At 44.1% G+C, this 23,104-nt stretch overlaps 1 protein-coding gene across 1 annotated transcript in view; it reads left to right on the plus strand.

Moving 5' to 3' along the window:
- Positions 1-6,734: 6,734 nt before the first annotated feature.
- The window catches only part of LOC108939506 (uncharacterized), a 75,489-nt gene continuing 59,119 nt past the window's right edge, over positions 6,735-23,104 (plus strand). The window contains exon 1 of the mRNA XM_018760898.1: positions 6,735-6,774. Coding sequence (XP_018616414.1) covers positions 6,735-6,774 — 40 coding nt within the window. The remainder of the gene's footprint in view (positions 6,775-23,104) is intronic.

A 23,104-nucleotide genomic window follows, 5' to 3' on the forward strand; every position in this document is an offset into this window, starting at 1 on the left:
ATGTGTAAGGTGACAGCGAATTGGCTGTTGTGATGTTGGGAGAAAACTCCCTTTGGTATCCAAACCTTATTAAATTATATGAAATTATATGAAATAGAAACTCTTTGTCTACATCAGAATGGCTGATTGAAACTTTGAGGTCAGATGCAGAAGTGTTGGCACAACTTCCAAGAGCAGGAGGAGCCTTGGGATGGCTGTAGCTGGACCTTAAACCCACCAGATCCTAGGGTACATCACAGCAGTCATTTCAAGTCTTTGCATCAGTCTTCCATAATTAAACATTTTGCAACATCGCAACTCGCCTCTTAACAAGACGGAACTCGTCGTGACCATTCTTGTGTCCGGGGAGGAATAAAATGGAATTATGAACCGGCTGTGTTCGATAATGCCAGCATTTAGGGTATACGCTCAACAATCCACTAATGCTCTGGGCAAGAAGGAGGTCTAAAAAAAAAAAAAGCAAAGAACCACTTAGCATCTCTCTTACATTTCTCCTGCAGTTATGAGTGCTTGCTTAATGTGAAGCACCTCCCTAACAAACAATCGTCCATTCCATTTATGTCCTTAAAATGATAAAAATACTGAGCACCCAACTCCGGAAATCACAAGGTAACATTGCCGCTGATGTATAATCACAAGAGTTTTGGGAGCGACCATAAAACCCCCCGTGAAATGTTCTCTCCCGCATACTTTGGATTCATCTAACACTTGTGAGGAAGGTTTCCTGCACTCAAACTAGTTGAGTTGTTGTGCTTGTTGCTTCCTCTTAATGCAGAAACATCTAAACTATTCATGATGATCATAAGAAGTATGGCTGACAGTGCTCCCCAGCTGCTCCACCAGGGACTGCCGCTCCGAAAAGGGGTCGGACCGTGAAGGCAGCACCACGAGCGTCAAAATTGCCGGTCCGGTTTTGGGCTCAATTCAATTCAATTCAATATCATTTTTAGAGCGCTCATTTCACCAGGCGGTGGCACGGTGAGTTTAACTGGGTCCTGCTCTCTGGTGGGTCTAGGGTTTGAGTCCTGCTTGGGATGCCTTGCCATGGACTGGTGTCCCATCCTGGGTGTGTCCCCTCCCCCTCCAGCCTTACGCCCCGTATTGCCAGGTTAGGCTCCGGCTCCCGGTGGGACGAGCGGTTTCAGACAGGGTGTGTGTCTTTTCACCAGAGGGTCACAGAGCTGAACAAGGTTCTTGAAAATGATTACATGTATAACACATAGAAATTACAACAAGGTAAGTCAGCTGGCAACAGTGGAGAGGAAAACAAACAAAAAAAACTTCTAATTACAAACAAAGGTAGAAAAATAAACCTCTGGTGGTCCAAGCACCAGTGCCTTCCCACCCTTCCTGGGCATTTTACTATGGTGAAAGATCCTGCTCCTGGATGCCCCACAGTGGAATCTATTAGGCAGGTTTCAGTTTTTCATTCTATGACTTGCACGCTGAATGTATGTGTTTACTGTAATAAAGTATTCATCTTGTTTATTCAAAAGTAAGAAACGAACGCATCGTGAGATGTGCAGCACGCTAGTATTCATACCACCAGTGTGATGTAAATCGAAATATATAAAGCAGCTTCCCGAACAATTGTAGGTTAGCTAGAAAAATTTACAGTAGAAATTTTCTATCCTTCTTTATTTGCATGTAAAAATCGTCCATGTCCACAGCGACGAACTTCAGTAGGATCCACATGGGCGATCGGTGTGCAGCAATGTCGCGCGGAGAGCACTTTAGGAGGCCTCTTAGTGTACTATGTCGCCGAGGTGATCTCGTGGCTCGGAAGTTACACTTTGAAGATAACGCCTCCTGTCAGGGGATTTCGGCGCTTCGGGACTCGACTGCGCTGGATGGCGTTTCGAGCGGAAGCCCACGGCAGTCCTCCGTTTCTCGCTGTGACAGTTTGGGTTAAAATTATGTGCCAGGTCCTCCCCCACCCCCACCCACCCCAGATGTGCATTTCGCACAACCCTGGTTAGTTCTTAACATGTACAAAACTTATTTTGCAGATATTAGAGAAATTCCCGTTTCCTTAATTTCATCTTTCAGCTGGTTCGTGGCTTTATTGCCGCCCATGATCCCTGTGAGTCGTTTAGAGAGACGGTAAAATTATAGTAGCATGGCGAAGGCAAGGTCATGGCAGCCCTGGGGTGTGACTGTCACATCTGAGGACACCAACTGTATGGACAACAAATCTGAAGCAGCGACTAGTATTCCCTCAATATGGGGTCATAATTATAATCCATATACATTTCCAACAAAGTGCAGTGAGCTCAATAAACAAACAAACGTTTACACATCCAATATCCAAAACGGACAGCACATGGCTTTTGTTTATCTCCAGCATTCTATCCTATTTCTACGGTCGACCTCTCTTGCGCTGCCGTTCCCGCAAATTGAAGCATATCCTTCACGAGATAAAACAATAATTACGAATAAAAGCGGGTGGCAGTAAACGTCAGTTCTCGGGGACAATGACTGGCCAAGCTGCAGATTACGGTTTGCTTCACACCGAAAACACAATTTGGGGAGGACAAAAAAAAAAAAAAAAAAAAAAAGATCCTAAGTAGCGCAACACAGTGTGTTTAAATTTGACATCACAGCTGGGAACCCTAACAAAGTCAAACATTCATTTTGCCGGATAAAAAGTTCACTAATATAATTGGTTTTCCTGCCTACGGGCTTTTGGAAAGCATCTTCTATAATGATGTAGCAATCAGTCAGTCACTTTTCATATTTAGGTACAATCTTGTGGTGACACTTTATCGCATGTGCATCATCTCAGACTGCTGTTCAGTATATATAGTATTCTAGTTTCATGTACCCTCATATCAGTTTTGGACCTTTTCTATTTTGGCTAATATGGATGCGGTCGCACAATGAGTCCTCCTCTCCAGTGGGTCTGGGGTTCGAGTCCCGCTTGGGGTGCCTTGCGATGGATTGGCGTCCCGTCCTGGCTGTGTCCCCTCCCCTTCCAACCTTACGCCCTGTGTTGCCGGGTTAGGCTCTGGCTCCCCGTGACCCCGTATGGGACAAGTCGTTTCAGACAACGTGTGTGTGTGTGTGTGTGTATTTCGGCTAACTGTTTTACACTTTCTGTATTTCCACCTCTATTTCCAGGTTGTCAGTCAAGGCAGCTCATTTAAATGTCCTCCAATCATGCCAAGTTGTCCAGTTCCAACTGATTAATTTCCACTCTCTTTTTATCAACTGGGCCAAAAGACTGTTATTCATAATGTATATCCATTACTTGTCTAATTCTTGGTAATCCTTCCCAGGGCCCGCTTTATACTGCACAGATCAAGCTCCTCGAATGAACTACACAGTAAAAAGAATTAGTTTATTTTATAGATGCAATACATTAACATGACGGACTTGGTTTAATTTGCCGGCGATACATCTGTCATGTGCAAAGGTTTACTCCTCCCCGGTCAAACTGAAGATTTTAGACATTTTCTAAGTGAGAAGAAGTTAACAGAACCTCTCCAGGGAATGAACTTAAACATTACACATTTCTGCAATTTTTAAAGCACAATTACCATGTATTCGTAGAATTTAACAGGGGAAAAAATGAAAAGGAAAAATTAATTAATAAAATGAGCAAAATGTAATTTGACCAGAAGTCCCCAGACTTTTGCATACTATAGTTTACTATATTTGGGTGATGCTTGTCACCTTCGTACAACAGGCCTTCAGATCCCTTACATTGTACTCTGCATATGAAAATAAACCATATGATAGCACAGTGGGTAAATTAGAAATAGTTTTGGCAGTGACTTTTGTCCAGGTGCAAACATAAATAATACTTTGCATTATTCGACACAGCTCCCCATATTTCACTTTGCCTCCTTTCTAATTTTCCTTGGGGAGTTTGTAGCCTCACTTTGTGACCAGGTTTAACTACTGGACTCCATCTGACCCAGACCTATAAAATTCCTTTACCACCTCCGTCCGTCCGTCCGTCCGTCCGTCTGTCCATCCATCCATCCATCCATCCTACCAGCTATTTATTTTCAAAAACCACTTGTCCAGTGCAGGGTTGTGGCGATTTGAATCCTATTCCAGAGTTATAGAGTGCAAATCGGGTTATACCTTCAACAGAACACCAGTCTAACACAGCACCACACACAAACCACTTTCATTCATTCATTCATTCATTCATTCATCCATCCATCCATCCATCCATCCATGTTCCTAAACATAGCCTAACTGCCTCCCTTTTGTCTCTGAATGTATTTCTTTAAACATACACTTGGTACGGCATTGTTATGTCACCACAGCATGTGGCTGCTCAAAATCAGAAGAGCTGCTCTTGCTATTTTTGCGCCCTCGTCTGCGTAGAATTCCAGCTGAAGACATCGCGCATGAGAAACACCAACAACATGACTCACGGCGGTTACGTCCCATCTCTAGCTACTGCATGCTACTGAATCTACATTTGCGGTTTATTTCTGGATGAAGCCGATGCACTGCCAGGGTTCCTTTGTTGCATCCCGGTTTCTCTCCCGGATGCAGAGAGTCATGCTTTTCCTCAAAGTCAGATTTTTCACGGCATCCTCGGCGCGGCAAACTAAAAGAAAAAAGTCACGTATAAGCAGACGTGAGCATCACGCTCTCCAGCTGCGAAGACCTTCAAACAGAGACTGAAAACCTATGATTTTTAAAAAGGTGGATGAGCTCATTCACTCTTTGTTATCTGTTATAGGTATAAACCTTCACGGTACCTGTAGCCAGGAGCGAAGTTTGTCTGCGGCTGGTGATTAATTCAGCCCAGACACGAGTCAGGTAAGAAAGACGGTGAATCAGATGCTGGATTATGACTCATGACCCCTCACAATGGCAGACAAAAACCCATTGACACCCCCTCTGAAGGCACCAGTGAAACAATCTGGGACACAAATTATACTCCTACTTCATATTGTACCGTGGAAAACTGATTACCACAGTATAGTACCGCATTCTGGTGCTACACTGATACACACTTCTACAGTCAAACGTCTGCAATAAGTAGCAGTGCCGTCATCGTGGGTTACCATTTTCGGAGTCACGTGTGGATCTCAGAGGAAGACAGCGTTATGCTTTTTCAGGCCTTGAAATGGGAAAGACCCAAGAAAAATAAGTGTTTAAATGAAAAACTTGTGCCGAATCATTAAAACCACAGCCTGGCGAGGCACTATTTAAAGGATCGATATAATCCCTTTCATTTGCATTTGAAAGCGAACTTGTGCACCTCGGTGCCTTTGAATCAAAAAGCATCCAGCTCCTTTGAAACAAGATTTTTAAATGGGCGCATGTAGTTAATGATTTAGAAGCTTGAGCCCCTTTTTGGAGTTTAATGGCCTTAATTAAAAAAGTCGTCCATCCTGCCGGATCGTGTTCTTCAGTATTTTTTTCTACCAGTCGTTTCTCGGGAGGAAATGGCAATGAAGGGTTGCCCCAAAAATGACGATGGTCATGGCCATGGTGGTGCTGGTGGTGATAAAGATGGTGATGATGATCATTTCCATGCTCATCCATTAAAACGGTCATAATGGGGGGAGACGTGTAGTAGGTGTTCAACGTACATTTGGATGACACAGCGCAACAAAATCTTTCAAAGTTCGATTCTTGCGTTGATTATGATTAAAATTTACTGATTTTGAAAACACCACTAGTTCTAGAGAGTCACAGAATCTTGCTTTCACTATTTTTATGAAATTTTTGAGAATTTTTGCTCACACACTTAAGGAACACTGTAGGAGAGATTTTAAACGCTATTTTTAACAAAAAAGTACATAGATATTCTGCGCTAGAAAAAGACCGAAACATAGCCGCCATCAGAAAATTCTAGAAGGCACCAGAGCATTCTACAAAGTACCAAAACATTCTAGAAAGCATGGGATCCTAAAAGGCACTGGAATATTCAGTGCTTGGATCCCGGTGCCAAAATTAGCAAAAATGTAGAATATTTTTTTTTTAAGAAACTGACATATAGTACGAACTAATGTCAAAAGTATGATTAATCTAACAAAACCGAACCGAGAATGCAAAAAAATTGACAACACACACACACACACACACACACACACACACAGGTCATCAAGCAGATATCTGAAAACTCAGACATGTTAAATAAGTATTCAGAAAAATAATGAACAGATACTATGGTTATCCGGCCTGACCAGTTTTACACTTGAATTATTCATGCAAACTGAACGGCAAACTCACAACACAAACCTTCTCTCATCAACACAAAAATGTTACTGACCAAACCATTCAACAGTTCCAGTAAATACGCTAAATAAGAAAAAAAAATCCTGAAACGTCAAACCTACTTTGAAGGAACAAATTTATTTCTCACAGCCCTTTGGGATTTTAAGATGCATCAATGAATCTGATAATGAAATGAGAATAAAATCTAGTTGGATTCAGTCTAAGTGGCACTAACAACAGTTCTGTCTGTCTCAGGGTGTCTAGAAAACTTTGTTGCTGGTTGTTCGTCACCTTTTCAGCATTATTGCCGTGTTCTGTATCGGAAAGGAGCTGTCGGAGACAACTGCGGAACGAAATGCTCTTTATTGTGGGGAATGCACGAGGAATGTAGTCAGGGAGAGGCGATAGTCTTCGACTGGCAAACGTCGTACACAGGGTGATCCGGAAAGCGTGGTCGAAGGACAGGCAAAAGGTCAGAACACGAGAAGACTGGAACTTGGAGCAAGGAAGGGGAAGGGACAAGGACAAGGACAAGGGTAAGGATGAGGATAAGGATAAGGAAACCGAAGGCTGACTCTCGAGGTGAGTGAGCATTAGGCAAACAAGGTTCCGCGTCCACCGTCGCTCCGCCTCCGTCGAGCCCCACGTGTACCCTGTCGCGCCGGTGGTGTGGGCGTGGTAATTATTGCCTAAAATATGCCCTAAATATATTGTTTCTCAATATATAGAAAACTTTGAAGTGTCTTTTTCAAGTGAAAAGAGCTAAATGTTTTTTTTTTTCTTCATTTCACATACAGGGTAGCAGATAAACAGCAAACATACATACGTTAGATAGTTCTGTAACTGTGCTGTACTATTATTTTACGTACAGTAGTTGTCACCAGAGGGGGGTGCGGTGGCACAGTGGGTTTGGCCGGGTCCTGCTCTCTGGTGGGTTTGGGGTTCGAGTCCTGCTTAGGGTGTCTTGTGATGGACCGGCGTCCCGTCTTGGGTGTGTATGCTGCACCCTGTGTTGCCGGGTTAGGCTCCGGCTCACCGCGACCCCACTTGGGACAAGTGGTTCAGAGTGTGTGTGTGTGTGTGTGTGTGTGTGTGTGTGTGTGTGTGTACTTGTCATCAGCATCTTTATATCTCGCAAAACTTTGCCATAAGTCCTTCAGATGCTCTTCAGTGTCCTTCCCAGTGCCGCATGATTGAAAGCGTGTAACTCCCGGCTGCAAGAAAGCTGTTGTTTCTGCATCTGTCACCAGAGGAACACTGTCTGGTGTTAATCGATTTAAAAGGAATGGAGGATCGTCGCAGGAATAGCTGTCTGAAACATATCACGTTCGACCAATGTTTCACATGATTTCGCAGTGAAACCTCGCCCTGCTAATGTAGATGCAGACACAGCCATGATAATAACCATTACAATAATTAGATGCTGACAGTGACCTTCAGTTCTCGGAATGACAATGAGAACCATATGAGTTTGCATGTGGTGGAATTTTCCGTTGTGGATTTAGCGACCAAGAGCGACCAACAAAAATAAGTTTGGTCAGACTTTACCCAAACTGACACATATATGTGATACAGAAACATATTATACCACGTCACACTCGTTCTTCTTCCTTAACTGGAAGAAATAAGAGTATGGGGAAAGAACGTGAGATTCCTTTGCTACAGCTGTCGCTGTGCTGTAGGTCTGTAATGTCTGGCGATGATACAGAAAGGCTATAACAGTAATATCAGCTAAAGAAACACATATAATACACTTGTCTCACCCCTCTCCTGCTGTCTGACTCACTGGAGAGGGGATGGCTGACGGAGGACCAGGCGGACCCTCCTCCCCCCCTTGCTCGGTTCACCCACCGATGCACAATCGGAGGTCCTGTCTGTTCGCATCAGTCCTGACGTGTGCTGCAAAGCCTTCACCTTGCTTCCCCACCTCACCCCACCCCACCCCAAACAATACCAACCTGCCACCAACCTGCTCTGCGCTCCCAGGAAAACCCGTACCGTAGTACCAAAGCGACGCGGCCTTAAGCTTTATTTTATTTTCAGTCACCTACTGATGCGATGTTACTTCCCAAACACCCTGGTAACACCATCCAAATAGTCCCAGAGGGAGTCCCGCGGTGCATGCAAATGAGGCCCGAGCCTGTTAATTTACCTGCGGCGTGTAAGTGAGGGCGCCGGTCTTTCCTTCATTACGGCAACGCAGCGTGATGATAATAACTTGTAATAAACTGCCGCCGTGACGTTCATTAAAACCCGGGGTGTCCGTGCGCAGCGGGCGATGCCGCTTGTTCGGAGACCCCGCGCGGCCTTTCGCCCGCGTCTTAGTTATTGCTTCGAATCGGCCTCCTGATTATCTGTCGCGGGCCGTGACAGAGCCCCCCCCCCGGCGAAGTCACACAATTACACAGCTGCCGCGAAAAGGCTCCCTGCTAAGTCGCCAGGATCCCCATTAAGTCGCACAGCCAAAATGAGACGCCGCCAATTCCGCCCACGAGCCAGGGCGCCGGACATCTGCTTGCTTACGGCTTGGGCGGAAGCAAAATAAGTCTGGGAATTGAAATTGTTTCTTATTGTGTCGTCGGGGAAAGACTGTCGTACGCCTCAATTATTCCGCGAGTGACATTCTGCCAATGAGCATGCACGCGGTAACGGGAAAATTCAGTTGCCCCTATTTAGACATACTAGTGCACAATAGATAGAAACATATAAAGCTCTTTGCACATTTCTTTACAGTATTTATGCCAACGCTGTGAAAACAATGAAGCTTAACAGCATAGCTAATCTAATGGGATGGGAGCAAGGATGATTCGCCCAAAGTGTTAATTTGCACGGACTATGTCGGTCCTGCATGCGGACGGGGACGTTTAAAGATGTCGGGGGGGAAAAAAAAAAATGTGTTAATTTGTCGAGGGTAACGCCGAGATGCTTTTCTCCCCGGGAAAAATTGAGCAGTTGCATAAATGCGCGGTGGGTGGTGTTTTTATTCAGGAGGTGGACCGTTGACTTGCTTTTGGCTTCAGGAAATTAATACAGTTGTGTGGTTTCCTTGGTCAAGGGATTGAATCTTGGATGCTTCTGAAGACTATTATAGTTTAGTGCAGGACAAAACCCCCCAGGATAAATAATTAACAAGGTTTTTTATTCATCTGATAGTTTGGAGTTTATGAACACTTGTCTGAGTTGTAAAATACTACATTTTTTATATAATGAGACTGCAATAAAGAAGGCATTATAAGCAATGTATTGTAGCATACATCAATACTTGCATTATAAATTTGCAGCTCACTGTTTTACAACGTAAAATTCTATGTACGATCATAAAAAAGCATAATTAAAAGAACATCATACCTTTGAATAATAAAAAAGCAATATTAAAAACATCATTGAGTGTTAAGGTTTACATAAATTTCATTTACTACCACCTGATGCCGTCTCCTAGGCCATTCAGAAATGAACCAACACAGAGAAAGATCGTAATATTTTCAGCATTAAATTACTTCATTTATATTTATTCTTCCAATTGTAATGGTATTAAATGGTATTAAAGTGCAGAAACAGAAAAAAACAGGGGCTTTTGTCTTTTTTAATTTAATCAAGAAGGTTTTTTTCCCCACTTTGTGTGCAGTTTGCATGTTCTCCCTGTGTTTATGTGGGTTTCCTCTGGGTGCTCTGGTTTCCTCCCACAGTCCAAAGACATGCTGTTCTGGTTCCCCCATAGTGTGTGAGTGACAGAGAGAGCGTGTGTGTTCCACTGATTTATGGATGAGTGACTGAGTGTGTAAGTCACAGCGGTGAATAAGGTGCGTGGGCTGATAACACTACATAGAGTTCATTGGAAGTCGCTTTGGAGAAAAGCATCAGCTAAGTAAATAAATATAAATGTAATGTAAAAGGGGGGGTTTTGTCCTAAAGGGTTTGTCTGGACCCCATTAAAGTTAAGCCATATGTGTCGTGCTGTACAAAAGTGCCCTACAAGCCACCCGTGAATAAATTATAATGATAATAATAACAACATGGGCACACATTTTCGAGGTTAATTTTTAAAGGAATGGACCCCAGCTTCGGGAGCAGCGAGACATCCATGCCTTGCCAGTTTTCGTGTCTCCACGGTCCGTAGCAATGGCCACTGCGCGTCCCGGCCACTGCGTACACAAAACTACAATGACTGATCCTCATCCTCCCGGGGGGTCCTTTCCACGCTGATATGCGGATTCCCCTGCCCCGAGGGAGGAGTGGGTCAAAGGCAATGTAAGCAGCTAGCGGCCCACCCAGTAGTGCTTCATTCCATGTCCTACATAGGTCAGATTTAATTACCTAAAGCTCCCGTAAAGATCACGCAGATCCAGGAGGCTCCTGACGCAGCGGGCGTACAGTACGGGCAAGAACACACCTTCGGATAGTGCTGGGAAACACACGGCGAAGTGCAGGCGTCTTCGTGCCACTGCAGCGCCACGGGCTTCTCTGTTTTACCAGTAGGAATAAAAATGCCATCATTTTAATGTGGCCTGACACTGCTGCGTCTGCCTTTTTCGGGCTCATTTCTGCATGCTGGTATTTTCTCTTTTCTCATCACGACGGGTTTCGGATGCTGTTCTTTTTCTGAAATGAAATGCCGTTTGTTGTCGTGTCTTTTTTTTCATTTTTTTAATAATCTTTTCAACTAACAAACATTATTTAGGCACAAATATTATTTACTTATTCATTTATTTAGGTGCAAATATTATTTCATTTATTTATTTGGGTACAAGTATGATTTAGGTACATGAACTCTGTGTTATTTATCCATGACGGAAAGGACCGAAAGCCAGCACGTATAGCTAATAAATTTATTACATCAGTATATGTTTTTAAAATTTTTTTGCGCGATACAGGAAGTTGAGAATCATGTGGCTCTCCTCAGTTTAATGGGCTGAACTATGTTGTCGTTGCTCAGATAACCGTCGGAATGACCACGCACAACGTTAGTCCCCCTCTCCAACGTCACGCACGGGTGCCATCCAGAAAACTCTCCATGAACACACCGCACCGAGGGCCCGTCCGCAGTCAAGGTGGAGCGCGGTGAAATACGTTTCAACACAATTGAGGTTGAAAGAGAGGGTTTAATCACTGCAGGACAATCTAGGAATGGATCACAAAAGAGCTGGCAGGAGGCCGTGGCAGTCATAAGGCAGTCGTATGTATCCGTGGCTGGGGTGACCATTCGGCTGCTTTTATAGACAGTTATTCATAATGACGGCCATTCGCTTACAACCTCTGCATCTTTATCGGTTTCCCTGATATACGGCAGTAGGCTGATGGAGATGAAGGAGAGCATTACCAGATGTTTCTTTGCATCGGGGTTATCTGCCCATGTTACACTTGCTCTCAGTTTTATTGCCCCCGATTTCCGAATGTCCCCTCACTCCTGGCGAGTGAAAATGTGCTTATTTTCCAGCGCTAAAACACCTTACGGCATGAGCCAGGTTTCTCAGAAATGTAATAATAGCTCATTTTAACTGAAAGCCTTTTCTTTGACTTGATTAGATTACATTTAGGTGTATAGATTATGACACTAACACACACACATTGTCTGAACTGCTTGTCCCGTACGGGGTCGCGGGGAGCCGGAGCCGGGGAGGGGACACACCCAGGACGGGACGCCAGGCCATCACAAGGCACCCCAAGCGGGATTCGAACCCCAGACCCACCGGAGAGCAGGACTCGGTCCAACCCACCCGCCACCGCCCCCAATGACGCTAACAATTTGCACTAAAGAGGGTGACTGGTACTAAAATGTGTGTTTATTGCACGGTGAAAGTGACTTGTATTCACCTGCTGAACCAACACACGGTAGTAAAGTGAGTGACAGTAGAACAGGAGTGTGGGCTGCCTAATTCAGCTCCTTTCCAAGGTGTTTACAACTCATGTCTGGTGTTTAGTGGTGTTGGCGATCAATAGCAAGATGACAGACGTCGCACACATTTGCTTTAATTCTAATGCGCCTCCTCTAAAATTTGTTCTAATATTTATATTATCGCATGGTTCACGTTATTGATCATAAAAATGTTTCCACCTGCCTCGTGTTTATGCTCAGTTTTCCGTAACAGCTGAAACAGAAGTGAGAATTTCTGCCTGTAAATGATAAAGTAACAGCTGCCGCAAGCAAAAAAATGGCAAATTCAATCAGTGCTTCATGCTTGATAGTATTAATGAGTCTTTGGATTCTTGCAATTGTTTATCAACAGCCCCCCCACGCAGCCCTCCAAACAGAGACGCAAGATAAAAGAGAGGCAAGTCTGGCCAAAAGGTGCTAAAAATCGACGTATCGGACGGCAGTTGCTTATAATGGACTGCATTTCGTTTGGCGTTTTTGCAAAGTTCTCACATCCCACTCTCTTTGTGCGATCTGTCAACTGGAAATTAAGTCGAGAAATCAAGTTGTTTGTCTAGGCTGCGGAGGTGGATTCTAATTATGCTGTCCCTGGTAGATTGCTCTCCAATTAGTCAATGCCAAGAGGAACCTCTTTTCACCCCCCAGTGGCAGCTACACATTCCGGGGGTTCTGCCCTTCATTTATCTAATTCGTTATCTATTTGTTTACTCGCTAACTGACATGTTAATTTGTTTACTCATTCCCCGAACTGCTTAATTCGAAATGACTTATTTAGGCCATTAAAGGTGCAACAATCACGAACAGCAGCTGTGAATAACAGGCAGACAGAAAATTATTTTTATATCAAAGTATGTACGTGATAATAATTTGAACGTTTGTGCCGTAGGTGAGAACCACGGGACGAGGGATGAGCTGAGAATTAGTCCAGTGGAAATGTTTTTATAATCTTCATAATTAGATCCATAGGCAAGCGCTTCATTTTACATTGAATTCTGAACCATAATAATAAGTGGACACGTTGGCTTAAGAAAGTAATTGCCCGTCTCCCATGACGGCAATTAAATCTCACTCTGTTCACCTCACCTCTGATTCTTGCCAACTACAGCATATAATAAAAGAAGTTTCTTGTTGCCCCCCCTTAATACTGGATGGATTACCATGAATATTTTAGTTCCCAAAAGTGAGAGGGCACATTGTATGTGTTTGCCCAGAATAGAATGAGAAGTAAGGCAGTGTTCAAGGCAATATTCAGTATGGAAGCACCCCCCCCCCCCCGAGTAGGAATAGAACTCAGCATCTATTACCTTCTTTTCATTACATTACATTTATTCATTTAGCTGATGCTTTTCTCCAAGTGACTTAAATGTTAAGTTGCTTACCACGATTGACCATGTGTACAGCTGGGTCGTTTTCACTGGAGCAATTTTAGGGTAAGTACCTTGCTCAAGGGTACTACGGCTGGAGGTGGGATTTAAGCCTGTACCCGTGGCGTCCAAAGGCAGCAGCTCTAACCCTAACGCTGTCAGCAGCCCCCGTGTGACATTGTACCGCTTCAAAAACAGACAAAGGGGGAAATGCTAGTAATCTGTAATTATTGTAGCACAGCTGCTGCAGCTGTATCTCAGACCTTTTACGACGGAGAAGATAGACGAACACACGTACAGTCAGTCCTCATGCTCCTTCCTAGGGACGCGCGGTCCATTACTTGTCCTGTCCTGTTCTGTTTCTTGGTGGCGAATTGAGCGGGGGGGTGCGCGCGTGAGCAGGCCCATGTCCACATCGTGGAGAGGCAGAGGAATACGGAGGACAGATAAAGAGAGTGACAGCACAAGAGTGGCAGCAGTAATAGAATTCTCCTTCTCGCAGAGCCCAGCACCCCCACACCGCCTGCACCGCCAACAAAGAGTGCCATTCATCACTGTCACTTAGCAGATGGTCCTGAGGATGGCCTGATGGGCCCGAGGTTCAAGACCTCTGGTGGCAAACTTTGGAGGATGCGGGGATGGTTGCCATCCATACCGACCTCACATTTCTAAAAGTGGGAGGGCAGGGTGGTGCAGCGGGTAGCACTGCTACCTCACGGCTCCCGGGCTATGGGTTTGAATCCAGCCGAGTCCGTGTTTCTAGCTGCGTTTGGGGTGAACTGCTCCGTGTGTGTGTGTGTGAGAGACAGAGAAAGAGAGACTGCACTGTGATGGACTGTAGCCCCATCCAGGGTGTGCCCTATTTTTCTGAGAGAGGCTCCAGAGCATTGCAATCTCAATTTGGTCAACTGGTAATTAACACACACACACACACACACACACATTTTCGGAACCGCTTGTCCCATATGGGGTCGCGGGGAACCGGAGCCTACCCGGTAACACAGGGCATAAGGCCAGAGGGGGAGGGGACACACTCAGGACGGGACTCCAGTCCGCCACAAGGCACCCCAAGCGGGACTCGAACCCCAGACCCACCGGAGAGCAGGACCCGGTCCAACCCACTGCGCCACCGTGCCCCCCATTGGTAATTAATAATGAATGAATTAGTTTATTAGTTTATAAATATTGTAACTGAGTGATTTTTTTTTTTTTTTTATTTCATGCTTTTATTTTTCAGTCTGAGCAAAATGTTTATTTCCCTAAAACAGGGCCCAACACTGTGGGGGGTGTTACGTACTCAGTGTATATCATTCACTCGGCTTTCACTCGGCATCACTCCCAGGGGCCTTTGGGTTGCGCCGAGGGCAGGGTTCACAGCAGATGGATAATGCTGCCTTTTGTTATTTAATTGCGACAGTGATTTTAATGACAATATATGATGAGTCGATGCACGGAACTGTTATTTTTGTAGCAAATGACTGAAAAGGGTGAATTTAATAGTGAATGACTGAATATTACAACCTCCTGCTAACGTGGGTTTTAACTTTCAACACTCTTCTATGAGTCAGCCTGGGCAGGGATGAGTAAGGGTACAAGTAGGGCATGATGCTTGTTATTTGTTGAGCTCAGATTAAGTGGCCATTTGGTCATGAAGATTTGTTAAGAAAAGATAGAATGTATAGTACAAATATATACTTGTAAAGGAAAGTGGTCCTTCTGGCATTCTTCCATGTTAAAATGCTGTACCGGTGAAGTAAAATTGCAAATGAACGTGTCATCATGAAACTGAGGATTTTTCTGTGGTTCGAATTTAGTGAAACAACAGGAGCTCCTGGTGGAGAAGGATGGTATTGCAGTCTCAGGGCTCTGCGGCCTTTGGTCAGTGTGGTCATTGGTCACTGTGGCCACTGGTCACTGTCATTGTTTTGAGGGTCATAGGTGCAGGAAAGCCTCAGGTGGAAGTCAGCATGGACATGGTGATGGATGGATGGATGGATGGATGGATGGATGAATGGATGGATGGATGGATGGATGGATGGATGGATGGATGAATGAACATGGTGGTGTCATTAGACTCAAGAACGTAGTTGCTGGACGCGTGAAGATCAACAGCGTTTTTGACGATCTATAACGTCACCTGCTCCCTATGTGTTTGTCCAGTCCAGGTTGGTGTGCCTGCATCCATTTATTGCGAATGGGAATGACTTTCCCAGCTCTGCCGTCAGCGCTTCGCACTGGAGCACTGTACTATCGGTGCCTTTTTAATGTACAGTTCTCCTTCGTAAATATGAGCCATACAAATATGAAAAATTAGTTTGCGTAATGCGAACACAACTTTGCAATATTTAAGCCGCATGCAACTTTTTTTTGTGATATTTAATGAATGAATATACTCTAAATGGCATTATGTGGTAAAAACTAAATTTGACCATACAGATTTTCATACGAAAAGTCAAAAATATGACATTTTGCAATTGTTTGTTTATTGCTTTGTTTAAACAACAAATTAACTCAAGAAGCGTGAGTCCATATAATAAGCCAAAAGTATAACTAATCAACCGACAGAATATGGAAAGGAGCACCGAAAACTGAAAACTCCGATAAAGAACTGCACAACGAATCTTTCGCTTTATGCTTGGAATACATTTTATTTGACCACATAATTTAATTTTGAATAGAATAAAGTTAAGATCATTATATGAGCTAGAGTCTATAGTTCAGCATGAAAAAGAGGCATTTTGAATTATTAATATTATTTTAATCATTCAACACCACCGTCCAAGGCAACATACAATGTCAGGTTTATACACTAGGACGCTTATAGTTATTAATCCATTTATACAGAATATCGTGTTTGCTGCAGCAGTACCGGGTGAGTACAGTACCTTGCATAAGGGTATTACCGCTGGAGGAGGGATTCAGCCCCAGGTGATTCAATTTAAAGGCAATGGTTCTAACCACTATGCCACCTGTTGGAGGAAGATAGGAATGACCACAGGCTATAAGGGTTCACCTCGGTTGAAATGCGGGTTGAGGTGTAGGACGAGATCTCAAGACTGGCCTCCACTTAAACTGGTTTCCCGTAAGAGCACCAGCGCATGTGCGCCGACTGAACCACTTCACTTCTGTTGAAATTCATGGCCACGCACTCCGGACCGTGAGAGAGAGAGGGAGAAGTAAGTGCTCTTCATTCTCACCACAGGGCCGTCTGGAGTGGCCCGGCCAGGAATGGGATTAATAATTGTGCCACTTTCCAAATTACACATATTTAGAGAACATATGAAAAATATGTGTTGTAATTGCGGTGGTTACTGTTACCGCCGCCGCTGGCAGCCGTGTGAGAGGAGAGGTTTTAAAGTACAACGCCGCTGAACAAACTTCGGGAGCACGAATAAATTCAAGAAGACCAACTTATTGCTGTAGAATGTTCCAGAATAGCATGGATATCTCAACATGTTACCGACTGCACTTGTCATAACTTCAGAGTGTGTGAAGGATGTACGAACAAACGTAAATTTATGTGATTCATACATGATTATAACATATATAAGAACATTGTAAGGCACCTGGGATATAAGCGTCAGCTAAAAAAGGATAACAGTAAATGGATTAGTGGTGTCAAAATGAATTCAAAGCAGAGGAGGGTACAGAAGTGCTTTGCCACGGTCTTCTTCCAAACGTACCTTCGGACCGTGGGAGGACACTCAGACAAACGCGGAAGGAATGAGCAAACTCCGCTGAGAGGCAGATTCAAACCCATGTCCAAACCCACAGCCCAGGAAGGCACTGATTGGCAATTATTAGGCAATGCTGTGATTTTACAGAGAGTCAACAGGGTGTGCTCTTGGTCTCCCGATCAGCCACACATCGCCTCCGCTCCCCAGTCCGTCAGCAGTCATTTCAATCCCTACTCAATGCATCTTCTACGGTTTATAATTAGTGCATAAATTAGCTGTTGCGTCTCCTGTCCGAGCTCATTTCAGGCTGATACAAATGACTTGACAGCCTGGTGTTAGCAGCTGCGCTTGGTTTAGTTATTACACCTAAGAAATGGATTTTGATTATTATGCAGGGTTGTGAAAAAATATAGAAATATTTGCTCCTTTTTTAATTTTCTCTGTTCTTGCAACTGATTTACATTGAATCTGACGCATTAAATTCGATGCATTAAATTTGATCAGATCTTTTAGTGAGTTGTAATAGTATATGAATGGAATTCAAGAAAGGAAAAAGTGACATCAGTATTGACCTTTTTGTTTCCTTTTTGTGGATGAAAATTAAAGGTGCAATCATAGGTGTATGAAAGGTATAAAAAAGTAATTGCACCTTGACAGTGAATAACTGGCTGTGCCACCTTTAGGTGCATGGTTACAACTAAACACTTCTTGTAGCTGTTGACCAGGGGCTCCCATTGATGCGCAGAAATTGTGTCCCACTCCAAAATGCAGAACTGAGTTAGCACAGCAACATTTGCAGGTATTCTTGCATGATCAGTTCTTTCCTGGTCTCTGCACATCTTGATCAGATTCACGTCCAGACTGACCATGCCCTTTCGTGACTTCGGTTTAGATTTGGTCGGCCATTCTGACGTTAAAGCGGTTGTATGTTTGGGACCGTCGTCTTGCTGCATGACACAGCTATGTTTCAGCTTTAAATCACAGACTGATGGTCTGATATTTTCATTTAGAATCTTCTGATACAAACCATCATGATAACGTTTCAATGACAGCAAAGTGCTCAGGACCTGTGGCAGCAAAACATCCGCAGACCATCACATTGCCGCCACCATCCTTAACAGCCGGCACAAGAATTTTACACTGAAATTTGGTATTTGGTTTTTTTACAGGTGTAACCAGGAAAAACAATCTATGTCATCAAAAGTTCTGCTTTTGATTAATCACTCCACAGAACACAAAGTTTGAAAGACATCCAGGTCCTTTATGGTAAAACTGTAGACAATCTTTCACGTTCTTTTTAGTGAGCAGTGGTTACCACCTCGCCACTCTCTCATGCATATCCCATTTTTGACTCAGTGTCTGTCTTATTGCGGATTCACGAACACTGACTTGAGATGAATTAAGAGAGCTGTGCAGTTCCCTGGATGTTGTTCTAGGCTTCTTTTGAGGTCATTAATAATTTTACGCCTTGTTTGTGGAGAGATTTTGACAGGACGGACACTCCGAGCTAGATTCGCCACTGCTGCAGAGTTCCTGAACTTCAATTCAATTCAATTTATTTTTATACAGCGCTCTTCTCAGCGTATGAGTCAGGCTCTGACTGCGGCTCGATCATAGAAATAGCTCCTTGACCCTGTCCAGACTGAGAGGCTTCAACAACTTTTCTCCGGAGGTCTTCAGAAATTTCCTCTGAATGTGAATCTGTTTTGCCGACTTGACTTCTCCCGGTAAGGGTTTAAGTAGTGGAAAATTATATTGTTAGGGCTGCCCAAAATTAGCTCTGATCGCATTCAAACAAGTGGCTCCAATTACCGTCTTAATTAGGCTGATTAATGTTCGGGGGAATTACTTTTTCGCACATTTCGTCATCTTCGACGCCAAGGAAATGGACATACAAAAAAGCGGTAAAAATAGACAAAAACTAGAAATACTTTCTGGCAGCACTCAGAGGAGTAGTGTGTCAATAGCAGCAAATCAAATTTAACAAATATAATCATATTAGGGATGTTTCTGTATGATTCTCTCACTCTTAGTTTTCAGCTCATCCTTTCCCTCCGCAAAGGTACCACATTATTGCATTCCTTCACATGTTTTAATATTTATTCCCTACCAGGCTGTGAACACCGAGAACATGTTTTAAATAAATGCGTCGATGAAAAATCCGCCACGAAAAAGATGTAACCGAAGGCATTGCTGTGAACTGGCAGCACTTTCAGGAATGAACCGTTGTCTTACTTTACGGTTCGAGCCGTTTAACCGAATCACACACTAGCGGCTCTGATGTCACCAACACCCCGTGACATTTACAGAGCGTGTGTCAAAGACATTAAATTGCTAAGGAATTTTTGGGGGTTAAATGAACAATGGCTCAAATTGTCCCCTGTTATTAAAGGTCTTATATTCCATCCTTTGTTTCTGGAATACTGCCGCTGGCTTGGAAGAGATAGCTGGGTGTATGAAACCCCCTGCCCCTCCTACACCTGCCTCACCTGGGCATATTGGCCAGTAATGCCGCTAAAGAGGATTAGGGATTAACAGGGCGAATGACGGAAGGTTTGCGAATTAAAGGTGGACGGATGGATGCTGTCAGTCGATCCGTTTCTGCTCCTAGGGACCTTCATCCAAATTCAGTTTTCCTAAAAAAAGTGACGATTTTTCACGTTCATCTTTTTTCCACACGTACTGCTGTAGTGATACCATCAAACAAAGTGAACACACGGCGGGAACTCAAACCCCAAGTGTGAAGACACTGATACGGTGTTTTTGGCCTTGAATCGGGGGCCAGCAGGTAGCACAGTGCAGCATAAAGAACTGCAGTCATGCCCTTGAGGGACTGTGGTTCATATCCCCGAGCAGGGTGCTTACCCTGGAATACCACAGTAAATGCTACCCGCATGTATAAAGTGGTAAAATTGATCTGCGTCACATTGGAGAAAAGCATAATCTAAACTAATAACTGTAAACAAGTTAGCGAAATCTCACCTGTTTCTTTTTTGAAAATTCATTACCTATTTCTTGTGATGAAACTCAGAAGAAAAAAAGCAGTGTAAATGTAGGTAGCCTTGGCTGTTTACCATGCAGCCAATGAAGGAACATGTTACTTTACTGTAACTGACCTCTATGACTGACAACATGCATCATCTGGTCACTTCGACGTGTTTATGTGCGCTTATTCTTACGCAGGAATGGATTTGGTTTCCTGTGAGTGCTCTGGTTTCCTTTCACAGTCCAAAGACACGTGTTTCATGTGAACTGGTCACTCCAAGTTACCCACAGTGTGTGAATGTATGTAGGTACCCTGCAATGCACTGGTATCCTACCCAGGGTATACCCTGCCTAGCCTGGTGCCTCATACCTCTGGGATGGACTCTGGAACACCGCAGCCCTGCACTGGACAGGTGGTTATCAATAGCGCTTGAGAGTAAACGAGGAATAGTGTGTGTCCTCTTTAAAAGCAATGGTCAGCACTTTTTATTTATACCCCATAAAATTTGCACCATTTTTTCCCTGTATTTTTTTTTTTTTTTGTAAAAGTGCATCAACTGAAATTTATCTGTTGCTTAAATAAAGCTGCTTGATGTTGCTTCTATTTTTTTAATTAATTCTTAGAATAAAAGTGTCAGGCAGCTCTTGGAGAAGTTTGATCTGGTACCTTTGCTGTATATAAACGGCTTTTGCACCAGATAGTGAATAATGCCCGGTTCTTGCAGTTGAGCATCACCATACATGTGCACTAATTTATGCAGTGAATGTGTTACGGAAGTATACTTTATTGTCTTCCTATCCTACCAAGGTTTCTGTGGATTTTGTGCAAACTTAATTTCCTACTGGGCAGCATGATGGTGCAGCAGGTTATGCCGCTGAATCACATTGCCTGGGCTGTTCAGATCTGGCTTAATCTGTGTAGATTTTGTTCTCCCAGTGTTCATCTGGGTTTCCTCTGGATGCTCTGGTTTCCTTGCACAGTTCAAAGCTTATATGTTTCAGGTGAATTGGTGACACTGTGCTGGCCATAGTGTGTGACTGTGTGTGAATGTGTACATGGCTGGCTACCATGTGACAGACTGGCATCCCGCCCAGGGTGTACCCTGCCTAGCGTGGCACCATCTGCTTCTAGGATTGCATCCAGATCACCATGACACTGACTCAGAGGAGCGGTTACTGAAAGTAAGCAAATGAGTTGGCAGCACAGTGGGACAGCGAGTAGTGCTGCTGTCTCACAGCGCCTGGGTGGTACGAGAGGGCATGAGTTTGATCCCTGCTCAGTCTGTGTGGAGTTTGCATGTTCTCCCTGTATCTGTGTGGGTTTCCTCTGGGTGCTCTGGTTTCCTCCCACACTCCGAAGACATGCTGTTCAGGTTCCCCTATAGTGTGTGAGTGTGTGAGTGACAGAGAGAGAGTGTGTGTGTTCCACTGATGTATGGATGAGTGACTCAGTGTAAGTAGTGTATCTAGCAGTGTAAGTCACCGCGGTGAATAAGGTGTGTGGGCTGATAACACTACTTAGAGTTTGTTGGAAGTTGTTTTGGAGGGAAGCATCATCATACATAAATATATGTAAATGAGTATTAATTTCCTACCATATCAAAACACAATGCAGCCAAACTGTTAAACTAAAACATTGTCTCATCAGAACGCCTATTTTCCAAGTTCAGAGGGGAAGCGTGACAAACTGCATTTATGCAATTCCAAATATTATCACAGTTTCCCCACAAGAAAATCATTTTTAATGTATAGATTCAGATGCAGCACGGTCCTTAACGAGTCACTTCAGCAGTATTGATGTCCAGCACTATCCCTGGGCAAGAGTCGGCTCAGAACGAACCCATACTTATTAAAATGACAGTATTTTTTTTTTTTAAACTAAAAAAGGGGATTATCGTCAAATCTGTTTAAGTCATCAGAAGAGTTCAATATAATGTGGACTTCAAACACACTTAGATAGTTTTCATTCCTGCCGCAGTAATGAACGGGCTTGTTTCTGGCAGCTGAACAAAAGCTCTACAGTTTCTTTACGGACCCTGTGGGAGTGTTGATATGGACCCACCCCCCGCCCCCACCTGCTTCCCCCCCGGGATCCAGGCTCAACAGTCCAAGGAGCCCCATCGCCCCAAATAGAAGAAGTGCAGTCGTTGTTACTGTGTGTCTGTTGCCTTTCAAACCATATTTACCCCACACGTGGTAACCCTGTGTGTTTGACTGAAATTAAATGGCATACAAGACATTTTACCACAAAACAAAATAGGGTTACCTTAACCATCCACGTTGTCATGTTTTACAGGTCTGCATGATGTTCTTGACACGGAAAGTCGGAAGGCAAAGCACGGGCCGTTCGGAGAGGCTTAAGCGCTCGAGCGAAATTGAATTAGAGCCCCTCGTCACTGGAGGGTGACCTTCCGCAGATCCCCGCACGCACGTCGAGGCGACGAGCGTCGCCCTTCTTGGCCGAGCCTGGAACCCAAGAGAGAGCAGCCGCGGGGCCGTCGCCTGCAATCAGAATGTCATCATTTAATTACAACATTCAGAAAATTAACCCCCGTGGGGGTGGAGGGGCTTGTGTGTGTGTGTGTGTGTGTGTGTGTGTGTGTGGGGGGGGGGGGGAGGCTGTCCCATGGGGATGACAGCTCCTGAAACCTGAGCACCACATAGCCGTCTGAAAGGCAGGCAATCTGATTGCACGGGCAGCCTCAATTCATAATTAATATATTTATCAAATTAATTACCAAAAAATGGCCTTTCGGCTGCCGCCTGCTGCAGAACAGTGGCTAAATTCATCGGTCACCGGCTTTACTTGCTGCTCATATCAGCGCTGTCAATTTAATGGGGCCCTGGGCAGACCGCGTGTCCCACAGCTATGACAGACAAATTGCTGCCCTGCGCAAAATGATACAGAAAATTCGGGAGCAGAAAAGAAATATGTCGTTGTTGCACGACAGCCACAAATGAGGCCTTGTTTCAGAAGCTCAGCGTGTACATGAAAGGGAGGTTTTCCGGGGTCC

Source organism: Scleropages formosus, chromosome 24 (assembly GCF_900964775.1).
Source record: "Scleropages formosus chromosome 24, fSclFor1.1, whole genome shotgun sequence".
In the NCBI taxonomy this organism is placed as follows: Eukaryota; Metazoa; Chordata; class Actinopteri; order Osteoglossiformes; family Osteoglossidae; genus Scleropages; species Scleropages formosus.